General features: G+C 48.3%; 1 protein-coding gene across 1 annotated transcript; it reads right to left on the reverse strand.

The window, feature by feature from the left end:
* Window positions 1-7,002: 7,002 nt before the first annotated feature.
* On the reverse strand, window positions 7,003-15,739 carry RPL38 (ribosomal protein L38). Its single transcript, XM_054047923.1, has 5 exons — window positions 15,679-15,739; window positions 15,430-15,463; window positions 15,084-15,144; window positions 12,169-12,291; window positions 7,003-7,081 (listed from the first exon to the last, which is right to left on the reverse strand). The coding sequence occupies exons 2-5, from the start codon at window positions 15,430-15,432 to the stop codon at window positions 7,056-7,058; spliced, it is 213 nt and encodes a 70-aa protein (XP_053903898.1). The 5' UTR covers window positions 15,433-15,463; window positions 15,679-15,739; the 3' UTR covers window positions 7,003-7,055.
* Window positions 15,740-16,231: the final 492 nt, after the last annotated feature.

A 16,231-nucleotide genomic window follows, 5' to 3' on the forward strand; every position in this document is an offset into this window, starting at 1 on the left:
GAAGCAGTGCGTTTGATTTGAAGTATGTCGGAGGCTGCCCTTGGGATAACAAGCCGGGTACAGATCAATTTCTTTGTTAAATTGACAAACTTATATAAGCTTGTAGCATCCAGCGGGCATAACTGGACACTGCCAGACGGAGGTTCCTAGCGTTGTGTCTGGGAGATATTGGCTAGTGTCATTCAGTTGCACAATCCAAAGTGCAGCTTACACGCCAGAGGCTGTGCGTGAACAGCCCAGGAGTCGGGTGAGCAGGGTAAGGCTGGCTCCCAGAGTCAAGGAGTGGAGTGGCCTAGCAGATCACCGGACCAGATAACACCAGAGGGGAACATCACACCCTTCTTAGCCCTCTGCCCCCCGGCTGCAGTGCGCAGCATTGGACCCTGCTTCTACCAGCAGGAGCAATGTTTGAATGAACACACATGTAAGTTTTTTCTCATCCTTCCTCTGGCTTTTCTTCCCTCTTTCTCATTTGGAATATCAACCCCTGTGCATGGGCGGTGGGTGAACCCTCTGCAGGGGAGGCTAGGCCCCCAGCCCTGCCCCTTCTGCCCAAGGCCCCCCCCCCTATTGGCTAGTGACCTCCCCCCCACAGCTGGAGCCCTGAGGGCCCCCCCCATGCCTGGAGGAGCCCCAGCCCCCCTGCCCCTAGCTAGCCCTCCCCAGCCACCCCCAGCCCCAACCGGAGTTCCAGCTGGCTTCAGGAGAGTGAGGGTAGGTCCACAGGGCAGAACCACAGCCCGGAGTAGGGGAGGTTTAGCCTCCCCTTGGCTATGATACCCGCCGCCCTTGCCCCTGTGCAACAATGAGGTAATGGACAAAGGAGGTTTGGAAGGTTTTAATCAAAATAAACTGTCTTTTGTTCTTTCCCTTTAAACTCAGGCCGTGGCTGTGATAGAAGAGTTTAGAGTCAGTGGAGACTTGGGAGGAAGGATGGTCCAGTGGTTAGGGCAGTAGCCTAGGATGTGAGACCCTGCTCTGCCATAGGCTCCTTGGGTGAGTCACTTAGCCACTCTCTGCCTCAGTTTCCCCATCTGTGAAAGTGATAATAGCTCTGCCGCCCAGGGCAGGTGGGAGGATAAAGGTTGTGAGATGCTCATCTATTATGGTAAGGAGGGACTCATCTGGTCTGCCTCAGATAGAGATCTAGTCATGTTCTAGCAGCCCAAGGGTTGAGCGCCCAGATATCAGGAGAAGAGATTTTTAGTCTGAGTGTTTAGAGATGGTTTTTAACACCTATGACTAATGCCGTGGGGCAGGTCAGGGTGTGAGAGCTAATCATAGAAATGGCCTGACACCTTGACATCCTGCTCCTAAACTTAGACCAGACACTACCGTACAAATTAAGCCGAGAAAAGGGCTTTTCCGGTGCGAATGCTACCCGAGGCCCATGTTTTGCCACCATACAGCAGCAAGGGCAGGCAGAGACCCAACTGCTTAGCAAAAGCCGGGGGAGGTCACCTTGAAAAGTGGAGAAGCTACAATTTTCCACAGGCACTGCATTAGCATAAGAGCCACATGCAGAGAACCATTGGCCAAAGCACACTGCAGGTCCCCTGCACCCTCGGGCTGGCTCGACTTGCACGCCAGTAGAATTTGGCCTGGTAACTACACTGATGACTTATGTACTAAACCCAGGACCCGGCCTGAAACATAGAGAAGCTTCCTTTTGCTAGTGTTTCCTCACGGCCCTGCTGTTTAAAAAGTGGAAGGCGGGCAGACTTGCATCAGCAGCGTGGTTCCAGGCCCGGTAGGAGCAGTGTTTAGCTTCTGAAATCGGAGAATAAGACTGATGGTGCTTTGCAGATGGGGAGGGAGGAATGTGTGCAGGGTTGCCTGTCCGAGGCACCCCCCCTGTTTCATAAGGGCAAGGGCCAGTAGCTCCCAGGCAGTCTCACGCACGCACTAGCAGACTAAGGAAGACAGAAGTGTGTGTGGGGGTTAACTTCCTGTGCTGAACACTAATAGCTGGAGGGGGTAGCTCTCTGCTGTGGGGGTGAAAGCTGTTTCTAGGCCCCATGGAAGGAAACATCACAGTGGATACAAATGAGCTTTACCTGCCATCTTGGCGTCCTTTGCTCGCACTTACTTACCTAATGAGTTCAGCTTGGCAGTGCCTCCCCCCGGGAGAGGCCTGAGATTGCAGATTCTGAATGTCACATTTTAGGCAGCTGATTAAACAAAGGACTTGTCCTTTACCAGGACAATGAGAAAGTGAGTGAAATCAAAGCCCCACACTGGCAGGGAGCAAGTGCGTTATTAGCCCAGCCAGACCCTTGGAGAGGGGAGATGCTCTCAGAACCAATAACCTCCGTTTTGTAAAGGATCCATAACGGAAGCGGAGTTGCAGGGTCAGACGGGGGCAGGGGTTTTCCCCACAGGAAGGAGAGGTTAAGAATGCCTTGCAGTGTACACAATCCCATTTTACGCGTCTGTAGATCTCAAAGCACAGCAACAAATTAAATCTCAGACACAGACGGAAGGAAACAGCATTTGGGAATTGCTTTGCAGGGGGAGTTTGGGGTAGGTCCCAGGCTGCTCCAAGCCAGAACCATCCACTCTCACTGAGCCCTGGAGCTGGGAAGAGCAGAGAACACAAAGGGCCCATTCTAAGTCCTGTTTTCACCACCCCGTGATCACCTTTGAACTGGCACTTGCCACATCCTGAAGTCGCAGTTGAAAAGAACACCAAGGACAGCTAAGAATTTTCTGAGGCTTCCTGCAGGGGCAGGAGTGATTCAGCTGGGCTGGGAAACAACAATTTAGCTGCACAGATAGTGCCACCACGCCAGGCCTCAGCAAAGTTCCTGCACCCGCCTACCGCCTCCACTCATTACATTTCCAGTTCCATGTGCCTTTTAAAGGGAAACAGAGACCGGCTCCCCCAACCTGGGCATCCGGCCTGCAGAGAAGACAGCATCTCTGGAACAAAAGCTGAAAAAAAAGGTCTGACAATTGGAGCCCGTAGTACACATCCCAAAGCATGTGAAAGCACACGCAGGGGGCTATGGTAGGTGAATGGGGGGAGGTGTGGCTCTGCTGAATATGGTTAAAAAACCATGTCTCCAGCCAGCTCGCATCCCAGGTGAATAACAACGGTCATATATACACATACATACACACACATTAAGCCAGGGAAATGCCCAAACAAGAAACTTTGCTAATATGGGCTCTGTGGTCCAGCATCCTTTTAAAGCCAATCTCTGCAAGCTGTGACAAACTAGGAAGTAAGCAGTTAAGTCATTCAGCATCTTATCTACACTCATTTGATCACCTTGTCCTAAAGATTACAGAACAAATCTAGTAGCTGCTATTTGCAGTCTGACACCATCCCTCACTGACTGCCCCTCTCCTCCAACTCCACCCTGAAACACATTAACACCAACCCCTAAAGGCTGGAGTCCAAGCGTGTCCACTGGCTGTTCAGGGAGAGAGCAGCGATTGGGAAGGATTGACGAGTGGAGTAGAGGGGATGCTGCAGGACTTGCATGCTTGTTACAGTTTGCACTGGAAGGGGAAGGATCTACAGCATAGCTACCTTGGCTCAAAGTGGTTTTGCTTCTAAAACCAGACCGCACAAAGATCTTGAGACTCCACTGCCAGAAGCAATCCTGTCATGGGTGCCAGGAAATGAACCAGCCGACCCCATAAGTCTTCCTCCCCCACAACCTCGGAGTCACATGGTTCACAGTTGCCTCACTCCACTTGTATTGCTTCCTACACCCAGGCCTAACTGTGTGTGTCAATTTCAAGACTCGGCAGCCGGATGTCAATCTCCAGGCTGATGTAATGAATGCGCGGTTATAACACCATTCGTCAAACGCTGGGCTGCTTTCTGAAAAATGGCAGTTGTCTGGCTAGCCAGATGGCCCTTACCCCTGCTCACTCCCACTTGCTCCTACACACCTTCTAATCAATTGTTTTATTAAACACACCATCTCGCTTGTGCTGGGATATTATAAACAGTAAATTACGGCAGTATAGAATATCTTCTATACATCATACCTGTGGTTCTACTGACAAACGCATCTAGTTTCTCATGTGGTTTATGTTGTCACCACACATCCTTGATAAAATACTGTCCTTTGTCATGGTTTATTCGTTATAGCTCTTTTCATGTGCATTAGTAATAGCCATACTTCTATCTGCAGACACAGTAAATTGGCTCTAAATCAGGAACTAGGACAGAAAAAAAAAAAAAAAAAAAAAATCACAATTCTGTGATTTTAGGGTTATGATTTTTCACCAAAAATTGTAACATTAATTTTAAGATCCCAGCCCTTTCTGTTGCACACATAAGGCCAGCCCCCAGAAGCACAGATCATGAGAGTTTACGGATAATTTAACCCTTTAAGCTGTCCATAGCCAAAGGAAGGCAGTTTTAATGAGACACTTGAACAGAAACACTCACGCAAGCCCATTCAGAGTTCAAATACAGCAGAAAAATGCTGTCACAAAATGTGATGTAAACTGTGCTACTTCTCCAGAGAATATTGAAGTGATCTACCAGGGAGCACAGACTAACCATCCGCTCTGAGCTTTTATGCTGTTTTAATGAGAACATGCCAGTCAGATGGGAACCATAGGATGGGAAGAACAAAAATGAATCTCTGGATGCAGAGACATTAAAATCGATCTAAAAAAAATGAGGATGATTGTCATTGGTTCTTTTTGCTCCTGTAATTTTCTACTAGCCCGTGCTGATTCTCCATTTCACAGCAGCAGAACAGCCAATTGCTCCTAGGGACAAAATTAGCCATTCAATCTTCTGGCAAGTTGTCTCAGATTTTTCTCAGCTCCCTGCTCAAGATGTATAATTTGCAAGAGACAGGGTTGGTGAGGTATTATCTTGTATTGGACAAACTTCAGTTGGTGAAAGAGACGAGCTTTCTTGCCTTTCTGGGGCACTTGATAGCTCATCTTTTGCATCAACAACAGTTGATCCAATAAAAGATATTACCTCACCCACCTCTCTCTCTCTCTCTCATCTCTTGGGACCAACAAGGCTACAACACTGCAAATATATTAATTTGCACTTATTATTGTATGGTGCCACCTAGTGGCATCTTGTACTACATAGGAGTTGCCCAACGATACTACTCAGAAACCATCAATTCTTTGGCAGCAGCACAGAACAGCTGGCGTGAAGGAGAGTGCTTTGGAAGCCTTCTTGATGGAATGCAGCATATGTGGGGAAGAGAAGAGGAACTGAACCTAAAGCACTGACCTGAATCTCCCACGGTGTGAGGTTGAGCCATCTCAGCTTAATCCACCCGGAAATTTGCACAAATCCAGCACACTGACAACAGTCAGATCCACTCTGTCTGCTGCAGAAAACTCTGCATCCGGGGCAGGTCAGTTATTCAGCTCAACCCGTCTCGCCAACCCACATTTGGCAAGAGAAGCTTCAGAACTGGGGCAGAGCTATGAGGCACCCATGTGTGAGAGACATGGGACACTTAGCCCAGAGCTGTATCGGTGCTGATTGAATCGACTGCCAGGGAAAGGCTCTTCAATGCAGGCCTGCTAGCACTTCAACCATCACTTATCTACCCCTTTGTTCTGCTAGACTAAGCTTAGCAAAATCAAGCCACTCTGAAAAGCATTAGCACCAGAAGGTCGCTAAACGAGGGCTTCCAAACTGGTTGCAGAGAGACTGCTGGTTACATGGTGCTGGCACCTCCAAGGTCTCTAGCTGCTAAGCCATACAAAAAAGCTAAAAATACAACAAACCTCCCAGTTTGCCATGCAGTCAGCCCGTGTGCCGGGATGCCATGAGATTGTAAACCTGCATATGTTCGGGAGGGGAGGAGCCCCTAGACACTTGCTAATCTGGGTTCAGTCTGTGCTACAGAAAACCACAAACGCCAGCGCTGAACTGTCAGAAAGTTCAGTACACAGAGCCCTGGGTGAGTAAACGTCTTAGGGCAAAGGCTACAAGACTAAACAAACATTGGAAGCGACACCCCTGTGCTTAATGTCTCTTAAGAACTCAAGGCACCATTGCCTTCTCAGCACGGGGATGGAAAGCTAGGCAGATCAAGGGGTTCTATCCCTTTAAAATAGAGTTGGCCATCTTCTTTCTTCAGTTGGAGAATGCTTGGTACAGCAGCAGCCGCCGGATCCTGTGGGAGGGGAAACGGCCATAGTGCCAGTTTCCCAGCGAGTTTGAAGGCATCCAAGCGCTTTGCAGGTCAGGCCCTGAGAATGCAGCATTTTGTGCTTAACTGAACACTAGACAGGGGAACCGGGACTAACAGGGCCAACGACTGCAGCCCCAGCCCATGGGAAGGAAATCTCGGCATTAGAGCCAGTGAACCTGTGGGATGCGAGCCACGAGTGCTTTCCTTGGATGTTAGCACTAGCGTGGACACACTGCAGTCTAAAGAGCTAGGCCTGGCCTACCCTTAGTTTGGCCAGCGTATACATGTCAGTTAGGCGCATGGGGGACCCCCCCCACCCCGACAGCTCTGCCAGGACAAGCCCCAGTGCAGGTGCAGTTATACTGGCTCAAGGGTCTCTACTAGAAGGGTGGGACAATATAGCTATGCTGGCCAACTTTCTACCATAGGCAAAGTCTGACATTGGTGTCAAGCAGCAATTTCCCACGCTGGTCTAGTGCCTCCATTTCTATTCACCTCTAGAAGTGCCGGCTGCACTGGGCAACGGAGACCCAGCACATTCGGATGCTGTTGATAAATGACAAGCAGACCATGTGGCAGCTGATAACTTCATTTGAATAGACTGAGGGGCCGACCCAGCATGTGACCCATATATCATTGGCCAGCAAGCCCTGGGCTACCACCTCTTTCAGTGGAGTCCAGGTGGCACAGGCTTGGCTTCTGCAGCTTCTCCAAACTGCCGTGGGGTAGCACGAGGACTCTAGCCATGCTCAGCTGGTCCAGAGCCTGCCCATTCGATGACATTCCTTTCGGAGCAGTTACATAAGCAGCAATAGGTTGGTCAAGTCATCCTTCAGAAAAGAGAAGCCAGACACGCGAGAACAGTTCCCTCTTTTATTATCATACATGTGAAAAGCTCTGGGCACGACTGGTTCATTTCAGCTCCTTCACAGCCAAACCTAAAGAGAAGGGAGGGGAAAAAAAGGTTGAGTAGCTAAAGAGAGACTGATCCTACTCATTATTTCTGCTTGTCTGGCTGTGAAACCCTGGAACAGTTGCACTGCATCCTGGAGACAAGCAGCTGAAATGACTGCGGTCCCCAATGGAAAGGTCAGGAGTGGATTTCTCTGCCTGCCTAGAGCCTCCAGACTCGTGAAAAGGGTGGCCCGAGACCTTGCTCACACAGCTTTCAAAGCAAGAGCATTTGCTCAGTTGCTGCATGGCTAGGGCCAGATAGTCTGTTTCAGAATTAATACTGGGAAAGAGGCCACGATTTTAATACAGTAGGTGGGTCAGCAAACCCCACTGCTGGCCCAATGCAGGGCACTTAGCCCCCACACCTGGCATTCAGCACCAAAAAGCCACTTGAATTGGGCTGACACATCAAGAATGGTTCTGCTGATCTCTGCAACTCCATGGGATGGGCAGGGACGGTGTCCTTAGCCTGTTTGCCAGAAGCTGGGAATGGGCAACAGGGGATGGATCACTAAATGATTCCCTGATCTGTTCATTCCCTCTGGGGCACCTGGCACTGGCCACTGTCGGAAGACAGGTCACTGGGCTAGATGGACCTTTGGTCTGACCCAGTATGGCCGTTCTTATGGCAACACCAGAGCCTCTCCTACTAGCAGAGGGCTGTGGCAAGAGGGAATTACCTCCTTCCCCGCTATGGGAATGGGACGGTCCCTCCATCATTCACTTCAGGGCAGGACTTGCAGTTCAACACTCTGCCCATGAGTGCATGTGACACCAGGGGCCCCTGGAGGAGCACTGCCAGAGTATCCGTGCTCTAGACTATCCTTTGGGTGTTATCAGATCTCTATTGCTGGGGCCTCAACCACCTCTCGGCTTGTTGGCCCTGGTTACCCCATATGTAAATCTCATTCACCCTTTTCATTGAAGACCATTACTTTCTGCAATGACCCCTGTGGTCAGCCTCACAGTGCCCTGTATTATAGCATCTCTCTTACTGCTCTCTTTAAAAAGCATCACTTTCATGACGTTACCACATGAAACCAGTGACTGCAGTGCTGGACACTTCCCTTTGTGCTTTGCCAGAGTCCAGGATCAGAGAACTGCCAGGAATAGGGGATTCACAGCCAGAAGCAGCAAGCTCCCAAGACAATGGGATACGCACAGCATTCAAGTGATATTAAAGTGAACCAAAATTAGACAGACAGGGCAACCCTGCCCGCAGTAGTTCTCCCTATGAGGTGAGGTTTAAGGCATAAGGGCCATATTTTTGGAGCTGAATGAACACACCCTACACTCACCCATGCGGGATATAATTTGAAGCTTCTTTAATGTACATGTAGATGAGGTGTGATGTGAGGCTGTCAAATGGGGCCATAAGCCTGTAGGCACAGTGAAACAGGGGTACCCAAAGTGAGGAAGTCTCCTCCTTCGCTGTTCCAGAAACACTACAATGACTGACTAGAGGTTTTACTGTTTAAGTTACACACCTTAATGTGGTGTTTACTGGTCAAAGATTGTCATTGGTTTTGCAAGGGCAATTTTCTCCCTACAAATAATGCTGTTTGGCATATGACAAAAAGGCAACTATCAACATTTTGCCATGTATTACGATGAATTGGTTTCATATCTCATACTCTCAAATTGTCCAAGTATCTCATAAGTGACTGCAATAGTCGGATATTTTCATTTCGAATTTGCTGACCAGATCAGCCTTACATTGAAGGTTGTGCAGCAGTAGCAGTAGACTGCATGTGTCCATAGTTTGTCCTGCAGAGTGGGTAGATACAATGTATGTGAATTCCTAATGTAATGCCTCTCCATTTGTAAGCTTCTGTACATACAACGTAGTGTCTAGTCTGTAATATCTATGCATGTAGTCCTAGCCTTTGAAAGAGTCTAGAACAGCAGTTTTCAACCCGCAGCCCAATTAGCACGCAGTTGTGACTCAGATGTGTGCTAAAGGCCGGCGGGCCCCACGGGGTCTGGGTCCGGGCTGCTGCGTGGCTGCCCTGCCACCTGGTAGGGTCTGGGCTCCCTGATGCCCAGCTGTCCACCAGGGCTCTGCTCCTGGTCCCACTCTGTGGAGGAGTCCCTGTGTGGGAGGCGCTGGGCATAGGGGGCTGTTGGAGGGGGAGGGGGGGAAAGGGGGACACGGAGAGAGAGGGAGAAGCGACACTGTGGTTCTCAACCTGAGGCCCAGGTAACACATTGTGGGCTGCATATGCAGCCCACAATGATAAACAGGTTGAGAACCACTGGTCTAGAAACTAGCTTTTTAATTCAGTGACACTTATGCACAGGTCAGCATTAGTGTTAGAGAGAACACATTCATATTATGAATATGCAAAAGCTAGGAGAGAAAGAAATGGCCTGAGAACTAGTAGTTAAGACAAAGTCCTCAAACAAGTCCTTGCCTCTGCACTGAAGAAGGATAAAGATCACGTTACAGCTCTAACTACTGTCAGTACCAATGACAAACCCATTTGACCCTGAATCACATCCAGAGGTGCTTATCAACATAGATTATTGGCACATCGGATGTTACATGCAGTCAAGAGTTTACTGAAAACATGAGATTTGAGAGCAGTGCACTTGATTTCTGAGGGGATCCATACCTTCTTTAGTCCAGCCAAGAAAGCTGACGTTTAGTCTAGCAAGGGAGGGACAATCATTGCAGCTGTCAGTCCACAAATTGCTTTCCACAGAGCCCTGTCCTAAGCAAACGCAGGGATGATGTTTCAATGGCAACTGTTCTTAGCTGCCCAATAGGACCTGTGCCTATGGCCCTCTTCCAACGCTGATGGAACAATGAGAACTGACACAGCTGAATTAGGGCATCAAGCTGAAAGAATCTGCGTGTTAAGAACATGCAACAAAGAAACCCCAGTGTGCACCAGAGATGCTGTGGCTGTCACACAAGTCATGGCTACAGAAAATTACACGCATTCAATGAATTGCCTGCTAAGTACTTGAGGCAGGCCCGAAAAGGATTTGACAACGCTAATTCTATAATCAAAGTTTTTGCCAGATACGACAACAGTAACTGTGAAAAGTGCAGAAAGTGCCAGACAGGATGTAAGGTTAGATACAGGCGTTACCAGATGACGGGTAGACACCCTGCTCCTCCATGGAAAAAGTTGAGAAACATGGTAGGCAACAAGCTGGCACTTGGTAAAATTACTCTGTGAATATGCAGCTGAGAGTGCAGGAGCACACCCCAGCACACCCGCTCCCTCTTGCTGGAAGCTTTTCCAATGGTGAAGCAGCGAAGTCCATCACCCGCAGAGTGGCTTCTTTAGCACAAGGCTTGTACAGTACTCACAGGAAGCTTCTGCATGGTGTACGTGCCAAGATGACTTGTAAAAAGAAGAACAGGAGTACTTGTGGCACCTTAGAGACTAACAAATTTATTAGAGCATAAGCTTTCATGGACTACAGCCCACTTCTTCGGATGCATAACATGCTTTCGATGCTTTCGGGTCCACGAAAGCTTATGCTCTAATAAATTTGTTAGTCTCTAAGGTGCCACAAGTACTCCTGTTGTTCTTTTTGCGGATACAGACTAACACGGCTGTTACTCTGAAAGATGACTTGTGTATCTCGGTGTAAAGGAACCGTAATAATTAGGTCCCTGATTCAGATATTTTGGTCCTTGCTGTTCACTACTTTCCAAAAATGGAACACACAGATAAAATGTGGATTGAAACATGTCACCCTTACTAGCACAACTGACTAGCATCACTGCATACCTGTGCATGCAACTTTTGACACACTCCCTCCTGACTTCTGCTGTACACATATTAACAGATATGACCCTGAGTCATCCATATTTTGTATTGGGAGAGACAACTGTTTAATGTTGTCAAAGCAAACAGAGCTTACTGCTTCAGCGACCTTGCCAAACTGGGAGAGAGATGGGCAAGCCGCAATTTCTGCAGCAAAGAAGTTGGTAGCAGTGCATGACCAGAGCAAGAAAGAAAATGAGACCCCCAAACACCTCAGTTGCTTGCACCTCAATCTAGCCATCAAAAAGGAAGTGTCACTGGCCAAACTCCCACCACGTCAGTAGTTTTGAAGAGCACGTCAAGACACCCTCTTGGCAAACAAAGATTTGGATGCCTCTGCACAGATATTGGATCACCACTGCAACATGGATGGAAAAAATGTGGATGAACTATTTCCTGTATTCTTCAATGACCTGATGACATCTGAGCTTCAACAAGACCGTATTTGTGCCGCTACCAATAAGAGTTGCCAGACAATCAACTGTTTGTAGTCAGGACAATTTTCCCTGCATACACTGTTGTAACCTACACACCCTTGAGAGAGATCATGATGATGAATGAGATGATAATAACGTTGACTAGAAATGTCACCGGTGCTATTACATTTCAATATTACCTGTACCAAATTTGTTTTACCCTTTAGATTGTTATGATGCTTTGAGGTCAAAGAAACTCAATTTTATGTCTTGAAATAATACACAGTCATTAAACTAACAGAAACGAATGCAAATATTTCAAAGTCGTCATTTTAGCATGTTGATGGGGGGTCATTTATCCGTTTTTATGGTGACAGCACCACATGCTACCTCATCTTAAACGAGACATCATAAGCTCTCAAACGAAGCCTGGGATGTGTATAGGTGTAGAGGGTACAGTAAGTTGACCAAATCAGTGGTGTCTGCTGCTCCCCTATTTCCTGTACTGTAGAATACTGTGAATCCCCACAGCTTACAGATCTGATCAAGCGGAGGGAATGAACTGTGAGCCAGAACGAAGGTCTGTGCTCCATAACGTAGCGCTACCCTATATCAACATGCATGTATTCTTGGGCAGCTCTTGTATGCCCAGAAAGAGCCATCTCACACATCCCCCTGCTCAGCCTAGCAGAGTGAGGCTCTCAAACGTAGAGCAAACAAAGGGGGTCCCAAAGCCTCCACTTTCCTATCCCACTTCACGGCACAATGAAAGGGGCGCTAGCTCACCGGTAACTCTAGATAACACAAGAGGCTGGTTATAAGTACTTCAAGATCTGAAAAAGTGCAATATAAAATCCAGAACTCTGTTACCTGGTGGCAGGGACTGCTTCAATTTCTCAGCCTTTTCCTTGTCTGTGATGACCAGAGTGTATAGGTACCGGCTGCAACGCACCTTAAATTTCACATTGTCTTTGTTCTTCTTGATCTTGACAGCTGCAGTAGAAAGAAGCTGGAGTTAGCACAGCATCATTAGTGCCTTACACACACAATAACTGTTGCAAGCCACTCCAGCCAGCCAAGGAAAGTCCCAGGAACCCAGTGAAAAAAGTAGCCCTCCCGGTATAAGGCCTTACACACCAGTTACTCTGCCTCTCAAATATGTAAGAGAGATAGTTTGAGTGTTAGGAGGTTGTATTTACCATTATGGTATTTTTGCACATAAATAACATTTAAAGCTCTAACACCATGTTTTACATACAATTCAAGTTATCCAAGGCTGCAGAAGATGCTTTAAATCCATTTTTTCCATCTTTGTCTTTTAGGACCAATTGAACGACACAGTTCCTTCAAATATATGGAACTGTGCTTCTTAGCCTCCTTTCTTGAAGGAGAGTATGGAAAAGCACCAAGAGTTCCGCTTTACAGAAGCTACTGGAGGTTTACAGAACCCAGAGCTGGTTGAAATGCTTTTTAAAAACAATACTACCAGCCATGATAATGTTTCAAGTACTACACCATGCCCTCACCCACATAATGGGCTTTACAAAGCCTATTTTCAGGTATTTTTCCTCTTGGCTGCAGTGCAAGACCCACACAAACAACGGAACAGTGTAAATGGGGCTCTCAAACTGGGCCATGACATTATGTGGGGCTCGCGAGCTGTCAGCCTCCACATTTCACCTCCAGCATTTATAATGGTGTTAAATATTTAAAAAAAAAAGTGTTTTTAATGTATACTGGATGGGGGGGGGGGGGGTCGCACTCAGAGGCCTGCTGTGTGAAAGGGGTCACCAGTACAAAGGTTTGAGAACCCCTGGGAAACCATATACAAAGCACTGTCTGTTCAGTTTGCTTTTAGCATTTGACATTTCTCATTTTGCAATTATAGTCATCTTAGGTGCCACCTGAAACAATAGCAGGTACGACAATTACAGGCAGAGTGTGATTTAGTGGTGCCCCTTTCAAAAGAATATGAAAAGCTTTTGATATTAAATCTGTGGCTGAAAGGCTAGCTGGAAATCGACAAGAAACATGATCATACTATATTTGCAAATAGTTTCCAACATCACTTATTTGCCAAAACCCAAGTGCAAGGTTGTGTGTCCCTGTTCACCACATTCCCAGGAAGGGAAGGAGCTGCACTCCGTACAGTGCCCCGATAGCATCAATTCTTGCAGGAGAAAGGAGTCCTGAACTTGGGTCATGACAAAATAATCACAAATGCAGTTTAAGAAAAAACAAATGAACATTGGTATCACCGCACAGTCAGGCTCTCTATTTAACAGACATTTCAATTAGCCTCTAAGTTATGAGCTCAGATGCTGCTAGATTTACTTAGTGATTGCCAATTCCTAGATAATGATTTTTGTAGCATTCAACACAAGATATGAGAAAAGTATTGGAATCTGCTCCCTATCTTACACCATTTAATCAAGGTCACCATGTTAAGTACCAATCCAATGAGAAAGTCCAGAGATGAGCAACAAAAGTGATTGAAGGTCTGGAAAACATGACCTATCAGGGAAGATTGAAAAACTTGAGATTTGTTTAGTCTGGAGAAGAGAAGACTGAGAGGGGACATAACAGTTTTCAAGTACGTAAAAGGTTGTTACAAAGAGGAGGGAGAAAAATTGTTCTTGTTAACCTCTGAGGACAGGACAAGAAGCAATGGGCTTCAATTGCTGCAAGGGAGGTTTAGGTTGGACGTTAGGAAAAACGTCCTGTCAGGGTGGATAAACACTGGAATAAATTGCCTAGAGAGGTTGTGGAATCTCCATCATTGGGGATTTTAAGAGCAGGTTAGACAAGCACCTGTCAGGGATGATCTAGAGAATACTTAGTCCTGCCATGAGTGCAGGGGACTGGACTAGATGATCTCTCGAGGTTCCTTCCAGTCCTATGATGATGCTAAGAAACCGCTTTCAGATAGAGCTCTTCAGGGCAGGAAGTGCATCTTTACTTGATACACGTACTACTACATATGAACCTTAAACAATTGGATAAGTCATTAACATTCATTTGTGTTGGGCTTCTGGGGAAGAACAGCCCCCACGCTTGTTACAAGTGGAAGTGGGTGGGTCTAGACCAGACTCAGGTTTATGTCCCCTATTAGGACCAGGATTTACCCATTAGTAACAGACGTGACAAGATTTTGTCAGTTATTTTTAGTAAAAGTCAGACAGGTTGTAGGCAATAAACAAAAATTCACAGAAGCCCGTGACCTGTCCCCTGGGGGTGAGAGAAACTGAGCACATCCACCGCTGTTCCTCAGGTAGGGGGCTGAAGCCCCAGGGGACCGGCCACCTGCTCCAGCAGCCCAGGGGGCTGACAGCTGCTCCAGCTATGCCCCAGACAGAAGCAGTGACAGAGGTGCTGGAAAGCCACGGAATCTGGGACAGAATCATAGCCTTAATGATGCTGAATAGGATCTACACCGAGCAGTCATTCCTGGTAGGTCCTGGGTCATCTAACCTAGACTCTATATAGTTGCCCTTGGACACGAAGTTGTATCTTGTGGGCAAGCCCCCGACCAATGTCTCACAGGCTGCAGGAGTCGAAGTCCCAACATTCCTCCCTAGCAACCATGTGGCCATAGCTAAACATGTAAGCAAGCAGACATGCTGTGGGGCCCACGCTACGGTAAAGAGATTCCCTCCCTTCAACGCCTACAGAAGAAAACCCTCTTTAGCGTTCAACAGGAGATCGTATTTTATAAGACTGATGGCAGCCACGCAGACGCCAGGTCGGGCTTCAACCCAGCACCGGGGCAAACCGATACTACTCACATTTTGCATCCTTTCTCCTGGCTGTGAGCAGGAAGTCTTTGATCTCTTCAATTTTGCGAGGCTGGAAATAAACAACAACAAAGACTCACTAGCTTGAGCACAACTCAGCGTGGAGCCGTGGGAGACACGCCCTAGGCCTGTCGGCTGCCCCATTAACGCACCGCCGGGTGCTCACACCAGGGAAATACTCCGCCAGCCCCTCTGGCCCGTGCCCAGCCTCCTGGGCACTAGGGGAGCCGGGCGCGAGCCCACGTCCCCGGCCCGCCTCCCCTCCCCCCGCCCAGGGTCCCCCCAGGGCCGGCCCGCCCGTGACCCAGGCGCGCATCACCGCCACGTGCCGGCTCACCATGGCGACGGTCCGGGCTCCGGGCAGCTGCTGCCTGCGGGAGAGAAAATCCAAGATGGCGTCAGCGCGATGGGGGGGGGGGAGCTGAGAACCCCCAAGTTCGCCCCTCCTCGCCCCCACCCCACCAACGGGCCCGCCCGCCTGGCCCCCACCCGCTCCCCCATGTCCCTCCTCCCCCCCTCGGGACCCCCCCGCCCGGCCCCGCCGAGGATGCCGGCGGATCCAGCCCCGCACCCCCCGGACACTCACTCAAGCAGCCACAGACGCGGTGATAAAAAGGAACAAGTACTTCCGCATCCGGGCACTTAAACCAGATCCAGGCGGCTACGGGAGCCGAGAGCAGGCAAAAGGCGCAGGAGGGCGCTCACAACAACGCAGCTGGGTAAGGAGAGCTGGCTAGCTAGCTAGCCAGAGAAGTGCTGGTTTAGTTGGGAACCTAGGTTTAGACAGGAGTGTGTGTGAGGGGGTATTGCTGGCGTTTCTTGCTATTGTATTCATTGACATGAATAGCTAATGAGAGTGCTATCGATTGTTATTACAATTATACTCATTTTAATTAATGATAAACAATTAATTCACAACTCACGGTGGGGGGCATGTATGTTCCTTATCATATTTCCATTGCCGGTTAGTCCATGTCTACTAATGTTGCATAGCTCCCAGCTGGGGGTCATGGTCGACATGACCACATTTTTGTTAATACAGAGTTGAATGCCATGCACTGCAGTTCCTTGGCTGACTGTTACAATCTCTGTTTGCTTAGTGCTGTGATCTGGGTAATCCGAGATGTTATGGGCTGGTA

Source organism: Malaclemys terrapin, chromosome 13 (genome assembly GCF_027887155.1).
Source record: "Malaclemys terrapin pileata isolate rMalTer1 chromosome 13, rMalTer1.hap1, whole genome shotgun sequence".
NCBI lineage: Eukaryota > Metazoa > Chordata > Testudines > Emydidae > Malaclemys > Malaclemys terrapin.